The 16493-nt window shown below is 51.0% G+C and overlaps 1 protein-coding gene across 39 annotated transcripts in view; it reads right to left on the bottom strand.

Annotated features, from left to right (window-relative positions):
- RGS6 (regulator of G protein signaling 6) overlaps positions 1-16493 on the bottom strand; it is a 528942-nt gene that overhangs the window by 16540 nt on the left and 495909 nt on the right. For 21 of the 39 annotated variants that reach the window (XM_070250000.1, XM_070250022.1, XM_070249998.1 and 18 more), the window contains 2 exons: positions 11606-11695; positions 7760-7813 (listed from right to left, as the gene is read on the bottom strand). In XM_070250000.1, coding sequence (XP_070106101.1) covers positions 7760-7813; positions 11606-11695 — 144 coding nt within the window. Of the gene's footprint in view, positions 1-7359; positions 7622-7759; positions 7814-11605; positions 11696-16493 lie in introns of those variants that run through there. The other 18 variants (XM_070250011.1, XM_014735690.3, XM_070250019.1 and 15 more) reach the window with 5 other exon arrangements.

The raw sequence follows: 16493 nt of genomic DNA, 5'->3' as shown, positions 1-16493 counted from the left end.
ATATATCCCACTATGCTTATCAAGTCTCCTTATGGCTGGACATCTTTATCCACTGCAGTCTCAGCAGACATGGCTTCCAGGGTCCCCAGTTATTCTCTTCTGAGTTTTTTCTAGTTTGTGAAAGTTCCTAATAAAATGTGGGGGCTTAGAACCAAGACTCAACACAGAAAGCAGAAGCACACTTCTCTCTCTTCGGGCATGCCACTTTTGTCATTGAAGCCTAAAGTTGCTTTTTTTTATTTTTCAAAGAAAGCAGTTGCATCCTGCTTTAACTTAGATTAAACTCGCAGTCAATGACAATCCCCCAATTTTTTTACCTGAATTAAAGTGAAGGCTACAAATGTCATCCTGTATTTGTCAGACTGAATTGTTTTTAAGATAAATTTTATCTAGTTGTTTTTGACCCATCATCCCACCTGAAGGAGAGCCTTTTCAAATATAATTCCATCATCTACCAAATGAGCAATACCTTCCAGGCTGGGATCTTTGAGTCTGATCTTCTCAGCTCCCCTGCAGTGTCCCACTTAGCATTCTGCTTCATTGTGACGTTTTACAGATTGTTCCCACTTATGCATTTGTATCCTGCCCTCCTTCCAGAATGCCATGCTTCCCAAACTCGATATGAACAAAGACACTCATGTGCTGCTTAAAAAAAGGGAAGACTCCCGACTTGTTCTCACCAGGAGCTCATTCTGGGGGGAACGCCATGGCGGTCTCACTTCTCAGCCTTCCAAGTCCTGAGACCTCCAGCTCTCTGACTTCTAACTCTTCAGTCTGGACACAGGCAGAGTTGGGTCTCTCCCTGGCCTCGACATTGACAGCTTTGTCCCTACCTGAGTTCCTGCTTATTCCAAAGCCTAACGCCTGGAGGTTTCTCTCTCCTGCACCCTCTGTGGTGCCACTGCTCGCCCTGGCAGGACCGAGTCGGTCCTCTCCAGAAATGGGCGGCCTGTCCCGAGAGGTCCGCCCTTCCCGCTGTTCATCCGCGGAGGGCCCTGCAGTCACCGTCACCCTCGGCCGGCTCACTGGACAGATGAAAGCCCACAGCCATTCCCCTGTGGCTGCCTGGAGACAGGCGCCAGAAGTCTGACTGTACAAGTGACAAGGAACAGGCTGAAATCCCACAACCCCATCAGCCACTTCTAAAGTGAGAGCTCCTTCTAGAAGGACGTCTTTCGGGGGGGGCGGGGGGGGGGGACGGGGAGGAAGGCTCTGTTATGGCAAAGGGCTGCAGGTCACCTCCCGAAATAGATCCCCGCCTGGCACACACATACAGAGTTTGCCCCCAGCCTGCCTTGCGGGAGACTGGCAGGGTATGCGAATTGGATCTGAATCAGTGGCTGTAAACACACAGCTGTGCCTTTCTGCCTCATAGGAGTTTGATTTTCACTTGACTGCTCGGCACATTGGGGTCTGGGGAAGGCAGGAGAGGGACTGCGTGGGGCGAGAGCGAGGGCTGGGGAGAGGAGGAGGCGGGCAGCAGAGCCTTGCTCACCCCGTGTCGGGAAGCTGAGTCACCACTGCGTTTCTTCTCTGAGTGGGCACTCCACGGGGAGGGCATTTTTGGCAGCTTTTGGTTGACAGGTTGAACCATCAGCTGCAGCAGCTGGGGATTCCTCCTTCCAAGAGAAGCGGCAGGGTCTAGGGCTGAGTGTCTCAAAAATGACAACCTCTGACCCTTCTCGATAAATAAAAAAATCTCAGCCTTCTCCAGGGATTCAGAAAGACTCCCCAAACCCCCCATCACGGAGAACCACTTCATCATTTGGTCTTCTCCGCATCCCACCAGCCGGGCTGGTGTGGTTGTCTTACATTTTATAGCTTGTTTATAAAAAAATAGACTTTAACATTTTCATTTTCCAGCTACAAAATTATAATATTGAATATGCTTTTTCAAACTTCACTTGGAGCCAAGTTAGAGAGAGAGGGATAGAGACCAGAGGAGACAATCTACCACTGACTGTAACCAGGCTCACACGGCCTCTTGTGACCTCTCTGGCCCATCTCTAAGAGAGGGCAGTGGCCAGTCTGCCCGGAGCTCTCCAAGGAACTGCAAAGCGTGGTAGCAGGTGAGCAGCAGCGGGACGCTCACATTTCATTCCTTCCCAGGCCCCACAACGGCGGGGCGATGCGGCAGCACGCGTACTGGAGCCCGCCCTTCTGCCCAGCTGACACCCCCCTCGCCGCCGGCTCTCAACACACCCAGGCTGGGCGTCCATCCCGGAAGGGCGGGGACTGTAGACCCCGCAAGATCGACAGGATGTGTGTTGCTTACCCCGTTCTTTGTGACGTCTCCTTCCCTGCCCTCCAGGGGTCGCTGTGTCTGAGTGAGCCCTGAGCAATGGAGGGAGCAGGCAGGCCTGAGGCTGGAAGACTGCGGCATCCTTCGTTCTGCCGGGGCTTTATCCTCAAATCCTTGTGAAAGGATCTTAAATCCACACCCAACCCAATTCTATCCATGGTTTATTTCCCTGGCGTCGAAGGCTGGCAGCCACTTCCTGGGCAGGAAGGCAGCTCCTCTCTCATTCTGAAGGACGATTAGCACAACTCAGAAATCTCAGGATGGAGAGAAGACAGACCTGTAGAATGCTCCCAGCTGGAAAAGTCCTTAGATTACCTAGTCCAAGCCTTTGTACATAGGAGAAAACCAGGGCTCAGGGAGGGCTAGTGATTTGCCTGAGGTCACACGGCAAGCAACTGAGGCTGGAAGCAGGAGCTGCTCTGCAACATGGGGGCTGCTAAGTTTCAGAGTCCCAGGAGAAGTCTCCACTGCTCGAGAGAGGCAGATTTTCATGCTTTCCCTCCCAAATGCTACTATGGAAGTCCAACTCCATCCCCAGGCAGGCTACTGCTGGATCTAAGGGCTGGCGCTATGGTCTGTGACCCAGTGGTCCCCAAAGGGCCCAAGGACTGCTTGCAATCGAAACCAACTCTGTTTAAAGATTTTTAGCCAATTGTCCCTTGCGGGAGGCCTGAAAGGAGTTTTTCCACTGAGGTCAAAGCCCTCTGGGGCTCTGCTGAGTCAGGGTATTTGAGAACGCAGTCCACCAGAGTGCATGGTTGGTCCCAATCACATGCTGAGGGAGGGGGAAAAAACCTCCTGGGGGAGGGAGCTGCTAATGCGGGGTTGGCGGAGCGCCCTGGTGGTCTGCCCTCTGCCTGGCCTGCCAGGAATCTCAGCCTTCCACTTCCGGTTCAGCACCTGGGCCTGGAGCTGGGGGTTTCTTCCTGCAGAGCTGTCTGGAAGGCGGGGAGGTGAATTGCTGACTTTTTAGGTCTCTTTAGCTTTTTCTTGGCTTTTGGCCTGGGAGGGAGGAAAAGGAGAGGGAGGGAGGGGGCGAGGGAGGGTGGGTGACAGCTGGCTCCTAGAGCTTCCTGATCTCCATCTGACTTTCCTGCTGCATTCCTTGGCAGGCAGGACAGAAATGCCTGTCGAGGAGATGCCACTCAGCACATGCCAAGGCTCCCTCCACTTCCGGCCCTTCCTGTTTCAGTTCCAAGGAGCACCTTGACAAAGCTCAACTGCGATGTTCTCTCAGGAGAGGGATGAACACTTGGTCCCCATCTGCGCTCTCCTCTGTGCCTCCAGTGCTTGCTTGGGCACCAGCATGCCCATTGCCCATCTTTGGAGCCCAAGGCTACAGCTGATGAGGCTCTCAAGCGGGCAGCTAAGGCTTCAACTGAGCTCCAAGGCACAGGCGTCCAGGGAGGCTGATGCCACGGTCACTTGAGGCTGCCACTTCTCCTACCCTAAGTGCCGTCACTCCATGGAACTGTGCATGAGATGCAGAGGACTTTCACCAGCTTCTCCTCCCCAGGGTAGAGATCTCATCAGATGGCTTCAGCCACCATCCGAAAAGGGACAATCAAATTGCTGCTGCTGAGCCTTGGCTGAAGGCTCTTTGCTTCCTCTCACCCTTCTCTGATGCACCCCCCTGGTCCTATATGTCAGAGGCAGCCTCTGGTGAGGCCCTCCCCACTTTGTGGTTGACCCTGAAGGAATGAGCATGAGGGGGATGGAGAACCTTTCAGTTCTGGCCATCCTCCTACCCTCATTGTCATCTGTCAACTGCAAAAACCAGTAAGACAGCAGAGAATGGCAGGCTGGTGGGCACTGAGAAGTAGGAAGTAGTCTTTAGTGAGGCAAGTCCCCCACTCCCCCCGGTAATGCCTGGGACTTCCCACCAAAGAACCTGAAGGGGAGATGGAAGGTGACGTGAAGCACCCCACAACAATGAGCCAGCTCGCTCTTACTGTGGCTCTCATGTTTTATAGCCACTGTGAAAGGAAGCTTCCCAGTGGACAGGACTAGGGAGAGACAGGCTCTGCTCATTTGACCTGAGGCCGTGTCTGGGCACCCCCTTGAGAAGCTGCTATGCGTTACAGCTCTTCTTGAGATGGGGGTTCCTCGGACCAGGGCTACCAGGCACAGTGGTGTGAGTCATTCACTGCACAAGGGCAGCTGAGGGTCAAGTAGGGGCTGAAATCCAGCTTACGCTTTGCTTGGCCAGCTGGGCATCTGTGGGGCTGGCCTGTTAGAGGGAGTCCTGTTTTCTGTTCTGAATAAAGGTGCAACATGGGCAAGTTGTGCCATGTCAAGGACTTTCGGTTATGTTTGGTTCTGCACCTGGGCCTTCCCCGTCAAATCAGCAGGCTTTCTGCAGGCTCTGTGGCCCTAGTCCACCAAACCACACCATACTCGGCACACCATATTCCCCAACATTTGCTTTGATATTCAAGTTCTGGGTAACTCAGAATGAAACTTCCACTGGGACGAGGAGCTCCTACAGCATTGCCTCTATCGGGGATTGCAAGGCCCCTTCAGCACCAAACTAGCATAGCCTCAGCAGCTACCAGGAATCACATTAAACGGCTCCCAAGGATCTCCTGTACCAGGGGGCACCTGTGGCCTTCAACAGATAACCCCTCCATGTCATGATACACCTCGAGACTTGGAAAGAACAATTTGCTTCCTCCAAACGTTCCTCCTTAAAACAAAGGACATTGGCATGGGAGAAATTCTGTATTCAGACTCAGTCTTGATAAGAAGCTAGCTGACTGAGCTAACAAACCCCCTGGATCAACATTTCTTGCCACCAGTTTGTCCTAAATGGCAGCTGGCCTCACATCCTTGGTCTAAGAGCTACCCAGCTTCACTCTCCTATTTTTCCATTGTTAGCCCCATGACATGGATGGTCTTTTTACACACATTTCCCACCACCATGAGAATGCTATTGAACTAGACTTTCATTGAGTTTTATAGGTTGCAGTGTCTAGCAGGTGAAATATTCACGTAAACCTTCCTTTAGAGAAACCAAGCACTGTATGTATATTATATCCAGAAAATGGCTATCAAATTGCAAGGCATATTGGTTGGTTGGTTTGTTAATTCCATTTGACTAGAACACGGGGCTGTTGATACCAGTTCTTGGGTTCCAAGTACTCTGAGAGTTGTCACTACAGCCTTGGGCCATTGCCTCAAACCCTCAAACTCGGTCACATCTTGTGAAGATGTGGTGTTACCCCAAGAGCACAAAGAGCATGGATGGATCCATGCAAATCCATTTCCAAATCCACCACTGGAACCAAATATCTGAAAGTACCACCCATTAGAGTCTTCATAAAAGAACAACAGGGAATTTAGGAATTTTTTAAGTTTGGGCCTTTTATCATATAGATGCTAAAAATCTCAAGAGTTAGGAGATTTTTCTCTTTCAGTGGGCCCTAAAAACATCTCCGGAAGTTGTCCCAAGCGCACACTTCAGACACTTGGAAGGTGTCTGGTGCTTTCTTGTTCCAAATGCTTTGTTAACAGACCTTGGAGAAGCACTGAACCAACAGCACTTCTGGGATGAAGGGACGTCAATCAGCGCTCTGCACAGAGCTCCATCGAGATCATTCTTGCCTTTCTGGATACCCCTTCTCATGAAAAGCAGCCTGCAGATGTTTGGACATCTTGTCTGAGTACCAGGCTTCCTCGCTCCACCCTCAGCCCACGCAGTCAACCTGGAGGGCCTCCAAGGGTCTGTGGGAGTTCGGCTTTCCCGCAGTGTGCACCTGACAGTCCAAGCTGCCTCACAGTACACTCTAGGCTTGTCAACAAAATCCCTAAACATTCTCCATGCACAGCATCCAGGCTTCAAAAGAGACTGGGAGGGATGGGTTCTCACCACTCTCTATCGGGACCTCAGGGATGAAAGAACTCTATAGGCCTTGCCTCTGACAGCCTGTGGCATCTTCTTGGTGTGTGAAGCCACATGGCCATGGCAAACCAGCCATTAAGACAGACAAGGGGCCAGTATGCCTTGCATTCTGCAAGTTCTGACCTCTCACGAGGAAAGACCATAGAGAGGGAAGACAAAGAAGAGAAGGGATAAGCAACCATATTGTAAGTGCCACCCACTAGAGTTATTGTGATATTTACATTTGGCAAATTCAAAATAAATGTTTAAATTCAATTAAAATGCATCTAGCTATGATAGGTAAATGACTAGGTTGCTTTCAACCCAGAATTCTTAGATTTCACGTTAAAAGGATGAAATAAAGATACAAATCACACAGTAGTCAGGTTTTACAAGGACTTTCCTCATCAACAGAGGGGGGAAAATGGCAAGTCAGCATCAGTGGGCTTCGACTCTTTGAGAAGGGAAATTTGGCCAGTTCCATGCATGGGATCCCTGCTCCCCAGCTGCCATCTAGGTTCCCTTTGGTTTGATGTTAACAGTGCAGGCTGGGTCCCATGAACTCAGCAGCTGGTTTTGGATGAGTAAGTGAATGAGCAGGATTGAGTACCTCTTGTGCATCAAGCACTATGCTCAAATCTTGCAGAGGACAGCATGGAAAGGGGAGATGGGTCTGTGCTGTCTTACAGACCACAATACAGAATCTCCCCCACGTGCCACAGGGAAGACCTACTCATTCAGCACCCTCACCTTGACCATGGGGTCTCCAATGTGCCACAGTGGTGGTCTCTACCACCCTCTAAGCTGGGTGTGCATGGGGATAAGGCCACTTTCCTGCAAGGACAGTGAACCTGTATCCGGTCTTTACTCCCTCTATCAGAGTCAGGGCCTGGGGAACTTGACCAGACCTTGCTCCTGGGAGCACAGGGACAGTGCAAGGATTTGTTGCGCCCTCCATCACAAAGCTACTGCTCTCCTCTCCCTGTCACACTAGGCAAATGAGGCTGACAGGGGACTGTAAAGAATGAACTCATGCAGAGGCCACCAACACACACGCCAGCTAGACCACATCGCCAGAACCCATGCAGCACGGCCGCCTTCTGCACACGCCAAAGCCGCCCACACAGCAGCAGCAGCTCGCGACCCACTCCCGCATCATTGCCAGAGTTCACAGGGGGAAATTTGGAATTTTTTCTTTTTTAGATGAGCTACAGTTCTGAGCCAATTTATTTCATGGTATAGTTCGATGGCTTTCTCCCTGGGCTGCTGCAGAAGATGCACAAACCACGCAGCCCCAAGGCAGCCGGGTCCTTCCTCCTCAAAGCCCCGAACAGAAGATCAAACGCGAGGCCCGAGGCTGGGCGGTCGTGCGTGCACCTTCTGCAGAGGGAGCGGCTGGGTCTTTTGCAAATCCATCCCTCGAGGAGAAGCTGCAGACACTCGCAAAAGAAAGGGGGTGTGTCGAGGGGGAAAGCACTGGACTCCCGCCCACCCCAAAGGAAACGACAACCAAAAACAAAGGAGAAAAAAGGGAAAACCAAACGAAACGCTGAGGGAAGAAAACCAGCTGAACTTACCACGCTGCGAGTGAACTTTTCTAAGGAAGTTCTACGACCTTGCTCACTTTCTGGCTTTAGGAAAAAAAAAAAAAAGGTGGGGAGAAAAATACAGAAAAAAAAAATCTTCAGCTTACACGTGGTTTCCAAACAGCAGCAGCCGCAGCTAATGAACAAAAACAAAGCCAAACGGGGCGGAAACGGGGAAAGAGGAGCAGCCAGCGCTGCATGCGAGAGTCAGTGGGAGACAGGAAACAGAAGCCCCCAGGAAATGGTGCTGCTGCCTGGGGGCAGGGGGAGAGAGGGCTGCGCTTCTCTTCTCCTGGGGCATGAATAGGGCCTCAGGGCTCCGAGAGGGAGCCACCGCCTCCTTGTGCAGGGCCCATGGTCAGGGGGTTCGAGCTCCTGCTCACTGCTTTCTGCTGGCCGTGCCCATGTGCAGGAGCCCCCCCTTGGTTGTGTCCCTGAGGCCACAGGCAGCCTTCTGGGGACCCCAAGTGGTGATACAGAACAGACTTGCTCTGAGGGCCTGGTGTGTGTGTGTGTGTGGGTGTGTGTGTAGGGGATGCAGATGAGACCTCAGGACATGGCTGTGTGCGAGGTGAAGTCATCAGCTCCTCCATGAGTCTGTGTTAGGACTTTCTCTGGGATTTTCCCACCCAGACTCAGCCAGAAAGTTTGCTAACTTCACTGACTTCCTAATGGCCCCCTAATGACTCTCATTCTGTGTCCTTAGAACAAGGATTGTCTCCCATGTCCTGTGCAACGACACAAGGTCTTGAATCTCAGAAGGAATTTCTGGACGGAAAATGCTCTTAGTGTCCAGGCAGGCATTCCAAGGTTGACTCAGGGCAGGTACAGCAGGCTCGGGAAGCTCCCTGGGCACTCTTATCTGAGGCGCCCTCGACAGGGGCAAGGGGAGGCAGAGCACTTGCATGCCTCCCATGCCTCGCTGCTCCCTCTGCTGGAGGACAAGAGGGTGTGGCATGCACCTGATCCTCTCCCCAAGTTTCCTGCCTGCGCCTGCAGGGGTTTCAGAAGAGAATTACATCCCAAACACCTGCCAGTTTATCCTGGAGCCCTGTGCCAGGGTCCTGAACCTGGGAAATTCAGAGAGTACACACACTCACGTGGTCGCACACACACACAGCAAATAAATAATGGAAATTAGGGAGCTGAAGAAGCAGCCAGGTGTCTGTGGGGCTGCAGGATGTGCTGGAAGCAGAGGGCAGGAGAAAGCCAGCCATCTGTCTGTGTGGACCAGGTCAGAGGGCTTCCTTGGCAGGCATGCCCCCATCCCCTCTGCTGGCTGCTGGGAGACAGGATGGTGCAGAAAGAAAAACACGACAAAAACGACACACCACCACAGAGCCCGGCTGGTCTTTTTCCTTGCACAAGAACGGAAGGATCCACGCTTGGGTGGGCACCATACCAAGTCTCCACTCTGGGGACGGCAGCACTTAGCTTCAATCCGGACAGCAGCCCGGGGGGCATACATTTGGCTCAAGTCAGGCCATTCCTAGGCCCTGCAGCTAGCGTTCTGTGCCTTTCATTCTTGTCCTCTGGCTACCGTGTTCCTGCTCACAGAGGACAGCCATCAGCCTGACTCATTTGGGCTCCTCCGCCTCGCACAGGCCTTCCGAGCTGCCCTGGAAAATCATCATCACTGGTACTTAATTGTCCGGGAGGAGCCCTCAAAACCCAGCTCTCCTACCCCTTGAGAGCCTGGTTCATCAGAGCGACTAACCTTATCTTTAAAAATGTTAGGATAAAGGATGAATTGGAGATGAAGGAGCAGAAGGCTGTACCTCCAGACTCCATCAGGGGACTTTCTCAGCAGAAAAGCCAGGCCAATTCATATCCGCTTTCTTCACTGAAGGTTGTAACTCATACCTTTTATGACCTGGACATTTATGTCACATGGTAAGCCCATCCCTGACATCAGAAGATACGCTAGGCCTACCTGAAAGTGCCGAGTTACACATCCGATCCACCATACCTGGAGAATCTCAGGGAGAAATGGAAGAAAAGTAGGTTTGTCACTGTTTTTGGAAACAATTAACCCCTGAATATCGGAAGGGTGTTGGCAGCTGCAAAAGCTTTCTGCCCCAAGAACGTCCCTTAATCTAGGGACTGGGAGGATAATTCTAATGAACTTCATTTGAAACATTTCACGGGAAGGTTGTTGGTTCCTTCCTCACTCAAGTGACCTCCTCTGAGAAGTCTTCCTCTCATGGGAGGACCTGCAGGCACAGGTGCCTCAGCCCCACTCCCTACACTGGGGGGCATCTTCCCTTTGTGCTCAGACCTACAAGGAGTCTGAACAGCCTCTGACTTCTTCTGGGTGCGTAGACAGGTCCCGATTGGTTAGACTGCTAGAACCTCAGAATTTCCCCAAATTGTGACCAGTGCAGGGTCTTGAGCCACAAGAAGTAAGGAACACTTACTTTGAGCCTCTCTTCTGAGATCTGGGCTGGAGATACCAAAAGTCTCTGTAACCATTCTTGAAAAACTGGGCATGAGAGCCATTTGCGGGGGTGTCAGCCCCCTCCATCAGAGCCCCTCCACCTCCATCCTCCAGCCAGGGAGCTGGCAAAGGCCAGGCTTCACACGTTCCAGCATAGTAGCGACACTTGATGGAAGTGGTAGAGGCAACCCAGAAAGCTGGTTCCTGACAATCTGGGCATTCCAGAAGTCCTTTTCTCTTTCTCAGACTATCGGGAATGTTCTCTTGTCCTACTTAAGGGCAGGAGAGCAGGATATAAATGCTCCTCTAGACTCTGGAGTTATGTGGTACCAACCAGATACACAGACAGGATCCTGGCACATGAGGTTGACAGTACACAGAGAGAAAGGCCATGTGGCTGGAAGAGGCAGCCCGACAGAGAGCGTGTCGATGGACAACCACATGCTTGGGGACTGGGGTTGGGAAGCCGAGAGGGGAGAAGAAAGGGATGCACATGTTCCTAAATGGCGTGTCATGGAATTTGGTGAAAGAGAGCCACACCTAGCCACATGTGGGTCTCAGATCAGAGCTGGAAAGTGCAGAGGGTTTGCAGGCACACTGGAATCATGAACCATCTCTCCTGCCTCCCCTTTTCCAGACCCCATCCACCTCCCGGCTCTTCCGTCCCTCCTCCCAGAAATCCAGCTGAGTTCATCCCTGCTTTAGTTGCCCTTCACCACCCACATGCTGAGGATCCCTGGGTCCCCAAATCCAGACGCCAAGGGCTACAGGAAACGATGACTCAATTCTAAGCAGAGAGGAAGAAGGAGCTAGGATGCAGTTACTTCTTGGTTAAACGAGAAGGGAAAGACTGTGGGGCAGGCAAGGGAGACGAAGGGGGTGTCAAGGAGAGAACAATCCCAGGAAGGACTTCAGGTACCACATGGCGCACTTGAAACCTATGAGGTTTTCTGTCCAATGAGGGGGCTGCCCAAGTCCTTGCCTCAGACCGTCTCTGAGCTGGTCAAGGAGAGGAAATCTGTGGGGAGCGAGCTGGACTTTGCAGTGAAGGGCTCTCTCTGGTTTCCTAAGGGACCCACTGGTGTCACTGCCAGCCCTGTACTCCTGTGCTGAGCCACTGTGGCCTTAGTATTTGGTTATACTCCCACTGTGGGCAGAACACACAGATGGAGATAATGGGGACATGGAGACAGGATGCCACACCCTGGACTTTGGGGGTGGGCTGGGGTGGTGACAATCCTAGTTGTCTTCCATTGGAGTGGGAGCAGATAGAGAAGGGAAAGAAGAAAAGAGAAAACAAATAAAACCCAAAGGATGATATTCTCATCTCACACCAGCAGCAAGCAGCAGGCAAGGGTCCACAGTGCTAAGAAAGGCGAGCCTGCCCTTCCCAAAGATACCTTCTTCTTGGCCAGCAGCAAGTCCTGGTAAGCATTTGAGCGGAGGAAGCGGGCATAGCTGTCACTCTTCATCAGCTTGTAGATGTGCTCCTGGGGAGGAAGGAGGCAGGAAGACACAAAAAAGAACTGTCAACCAATGCCAAAGGGGATTACAACCCAACTGGCCACTGTTTTAGGAAAACAACAAATGAATCGAGGTCTGCTTAGAAAACCTTGCAACATGTTTGTTTTGTTTTCTCCATGCAGAAACACCAAACGAAACATATTTTCTCTCCTAGAGTAAAAGATCCTTGAGGATCACGTCCTAGAGGCTTTGTAATTGGGCTTCAGTGCCATGTTGGGTGTAGTATTACTTAATCATTAAAACCACAGGCACAGCGATGAGAAGGAACAAACTGTGGCTGCACCCCACCACTTGCGTGAATCTCAAGGGACTCATGATGAGAGAAAAGCCAATCCCCAGAAGGTTACACACTGCACAATTCCATTGATATAATATTCTTGAAATGACAAATCATAGAAACAGACAACAGATTAGTGGTGGCCAGGGGCTGGGGATGGGGGAGGGGAAGGGAGGGAGGTGTAGTTATAAAAGACAATAGGAAGGATTCTTGTGGTGATGAAATGGCTCCGTGTATCTTGACACAATCCTGCATGTGTGATAGAGTTGTATAGAACTACACACACCACACACATAAGTACAAGTGAAATGGGCAAGTCGGATCAACTCACTGGGTGTAGCTATGCCAATATCATGGCTGTGACATTGTACTCTAGTTTTGCAGATGTTACCATTAGGGGAAATTGGGTCAATGGTACATTTCGGTACTATTCCTCATGATTGCATGTGAGTCTGGAAGTATCTTGAAATAAAAAGTTCAATTAAAGGCAATGGGCAATGGGCAATGATGCAACTGGGTCAGTTGTGCATGTCAGGGCCGCCGTCTTATCCTGGAAGGGTGCCCTTGGCCATCAGATCATGGGGCATGTGGGCAACTATGCCAGGCCTGATGCTTACATCCAGGAGAGGCAGAGGCTGTGGCATGCTGCCCTCTCTTCTCCTGGGCTCAAACAGGCATTTACATTCTGGCCTTAGCAATGAATTTCACCCTTGACTTCCAGGTAATTCCTATAGCCTTGTGGGCTCTTCCTAACGGGTCTGTCTTCACTAAGGGCAGGGAAAACCTGGCTCATTAAAAGAGGGAGCTTGTTGATTGAAAAAGGGTTATTTATCAGTTGAAATGGAATGTAACTCAGCTGTACAGGAAAGCCTGGCTGTCCCAAGACAGGACCCATTAGGAGGCAAGGTGGGCTTTCACTACGGAGGGTGCGATTGATAGGCAGAGGCTGGCCTGGTGGAGGAAGCATCCTCCCTGATGTGTACTCATTGTTCATCCCATGAAGCTGGACAAGGGCACCAGCCCTTGGGGGAATGGAGAGCCAGTCAGTGAGGAGACAGAGCTCAGCTGAGAGGCTGTGCTGGTCATTAAAGACCTCTTCCTCGGGTACTCTTCCCAGGGGAAGGAATGGGAGGGGGAGGCAGAGACCTCTCCTCAACTGGGGACACATTTTAGAGATACATGGCCAGACTGCTGTTGCATCCCAGAGGAATCTGGGGCAATGACAAGAGCTTGCTGAGACCCTTTCCCTTCCCACCTCCAAAGAAAGTGGAAGCAGACAGCAAGAAACACCTTGGCCGCAGGTGTATCCCTCTCCATCCCATCCACAGTTGGACCACAAGAAGCTGTTTGGGCACCAAAGTCATTCGTCCTCAGATGGTCCTATATTTACAAAAGCAGGATGCAACGCCACTAATGGGAATGGGCCCACTGCAAGGAGCCAAGCGAAATTAAATAGTGGCTTGGATCTGAACCTACTTTGATAATCCAGATGTGCTCTGATTTAATACACTTAGTGAGAACTTGCCTCCCCAAGTGTTTTCCTGCAAATTTCTGACAAAACCCAGGCCCACTGTGGTTTAAGTTCCTTGAGGGAACAATAGGTTTTTACCTCTTATATATGCATAGTGTTCAGCACAGGGTCAATTGTTGGTGGAATTTACATTGTTTCTGGGTTCACCGAAATGCTTGTTTAATTCAGTGTTCCCAAATTTGGAGGCTTGATACTTGTTTTGGTGTATGATGGGATCGGTTCCTGCTCTCTGTATGGCAGGAGAGTGGGGATTGCTCTCAGCTCAAAGGAATTCCATATGTGAGCATCCTGGCCCATCCCTAATGGCCTCAGAGCCCAGACTGAGGGCATAATTGGTCTTTGTTTTCATTTGTTGTCTCTTTAAATTGTTTTAACATTTAAATCTTAGGTACAAATGTTAACCCAGAGTAAAAATGACTCCCTGTCTCCTCTTCTTGTCTCAAGCATCACCAACAGAGCCAGGTGGCTCTTGAATCATCTGGAGAGGCCTGTCACTCATGCCTGTACCCTCTCCAAGGCTACAGGTCCCTGATTCTTGTTCTTCATAGAGGAATCTAAACCCCAGGTATAGCTCACAAAATACCCCCTTGATGCCCCCAGAGCAGTAAGGAAAACTCTCCTAGCCCAGCACTTCTTGCCTTGGCAACAAATGTCACCCCCGATCCAGCTAATTCCTCCAGCCTCATCGTGGGCAGGAAAAGCCTGGTCCACTAAAAGAAAAGAACTTGTCAATTGAAAAAGAGCAGGATAAAGCAGGTGCCCAAACATTTAATCACAAAAATATTCACAAATATTTCCTGAGCATCTACTGGGTGCCAGGCACTGTGTCAGGCATTGAGATTACAGCCTGGACGACAGAAGAGGTCTCTGCTGTCATAAGGCTCAGATTCTATCAGGCAAGATTGATGCACAAAAATAATAGACTACTACTATCAAAGTGGTCTCAGATCCAAGCCACTATTTGATTTTGCTTGGCTCCTTTCAGTGGGCCCATTCCCTTTAGCAGGGGTGCACTCTGCTTTTGTAAATATGAGGGCATATTTGAGCTAAGGGCTACATAGAAGAGGTGCAAGTACAGGTGCTATGAATTGGTGTGAATGGGATGACCTCCCCTGCCAGAGGTGGGGAATGGTTGTCTATCAACCAGAAAGATCCTCATCAAAGGAGGAAGCTCTGAGCAGACAGCAAGCAACGTATCTCCCGATTTCGTGGGAACTGAGGGTGGGAGAGTCTGGTCTTGCCGCTGTGTAGTCTGCTCAACCAGAGTAAGAAGGACAATCCAGGGGCACAGAGGAAGAAGCAGCAGACAGTGCTGGTCACTCTCCAGGGGGTCGATGTGGGTCGAAGGAGCAGTTTGGGCACTGCTTTCATCGTCCCCATGTCACATGGGCAACTCCAGAGCCAGAACCAAGGTGGAGACAGTGTGGGGAGAAAGCAGGGAGAGGGAACAGGACCTGTGGAGGGGGGTTGCATGAGGAGGTCTCACTCTATCAACCTCTTTGCCAGCCCTTGACCATCATTAGGACACTCAAATTACCCTGGGAGGGAACAGCCACCAGAGCAACGATAGCAGAAGCAAGAAGGCACAGGTCTGAGAAAAACAGAACCCGAGAACATCTGCAGATCTCCTGTGCCCCTGCAGGGCCCGGGACTTGAGGCTCCTCTAGCCTCGGCCTCCTCTTCCCACAGCCTTCAGCTCCATGGCTCTCCTCTGCCCTCCTCTCCTCCCCCAAGCAAAGAAATGGAGCCTTTGATGTACCCAGTTATGGAACTCTGTTCCTTCCTCCTCGCCAGCTTTGTCTAAGAAACACAAAGACAGTAAACAGGGGGTGGGAGAATGGAGCGCGGAGGTTTTTCTGGGAATGAGAATTAAGATAGGGCTCAGGGTCTTTGGCCAGTTCCCAAATGCAATGAGTTTATCACTGCCAGGGACAGCAAGTGTACAGAGCTCTTGGCAGTGACCTCTCCTGATTTATGAGGGGTTCTGGTTTGCTTCCCCTGCTCTGCAGACAACCAGTCTTAAGGGAAATGTATATTCAGGATCTGCAAGGAACAAGAGAGCCACTGGCAAAACCAGCGAGCTCCCACTGAGAGAATTCCTGAGGAGCTAGAGCAAAAGAAGGTTGCTCTTCTTTTCTCTACTTAGCTTTTTCTTGTCTTATCTTCAGCCTTTCCTCCATTCCTCCCTCCCCCTCCTTCCTTCCTTCCTCTGTGTCCTTTATTTTTCTCTTTCCTTCCTTCCTTCTTTTCTTCCTTATTCTCCTCCCTCTGCCTCCTCCTTCTTCTTTCTCCCCCCCTTTTTCCTTTCTCTCTCCCTTTTTCTCTCTTTCTCTAAAAAAGAGATGATCAAGTTGACTATGAACAGGCAGAACTGTGGGGGTCCACATCTGCCTTCCCGACAGGTGGGGAGGCACCTGCTCCAGGAAGGTGAGGAACGGTCCCCGTAGGTTGAGAAACTGATGCTCCAGGGCCCTGCATCATACTGAACGTCTTAACTGCAGTTCTCAGCGGGGGAGGGGAATCACATCCCTGTAATGGTGACAGTTATAGCACAGGGATGTCACCCTGAGAAGCCACTTCACCCACATTCCCTTTTCGGTCCTGGCCCTGGGATGGGGATCTCTGCTTGCCTGGGATGCCAAGGCAGAAGCAAAAACAACTGGAATGAGTAGGGTCTGAGACCCATGTGGGAGCTGAAGGGAGGGAGCAGTGCAAGCTGTCTCAAAACCACACCTGCTACAAATCAATGTTTTGCTGTGACAGTCCCCATTTGGAAATCTCCTTTATTTTAGACAAAACACAGTTACCCTCACAAGCCTTGGGGAAGGTAATCGACAAATGCCTGGGGCCTTGGGCCCCAGCACGCTGGAGCAGCTGAACTACTTAAGAACATGCTTATGTCCTCCTCTTTGCTGTGGGTTCCTACAACAGCTAAGATCTCATTTCCCAGCTTTGG

This window comes from Equus caballus, chromosome 24 (assembly GCF_041296265.1).
Source record: "Equus caballus isolate H_3958 breed thoroughbred chromosome 24, TB-T2T, whole genome shotgun sequence".
Lineage (NCBI taxonomy): Eukaryota > Metazoa > Chordata > Mammalia > Perissodactyla > Equidae > Equus > Equus caballus.
The sequence above is the reverse complement of the archived record's forward strand: the minus strand, read 5'-3'. Positions and strand labels throughout refer to the sequence as shown.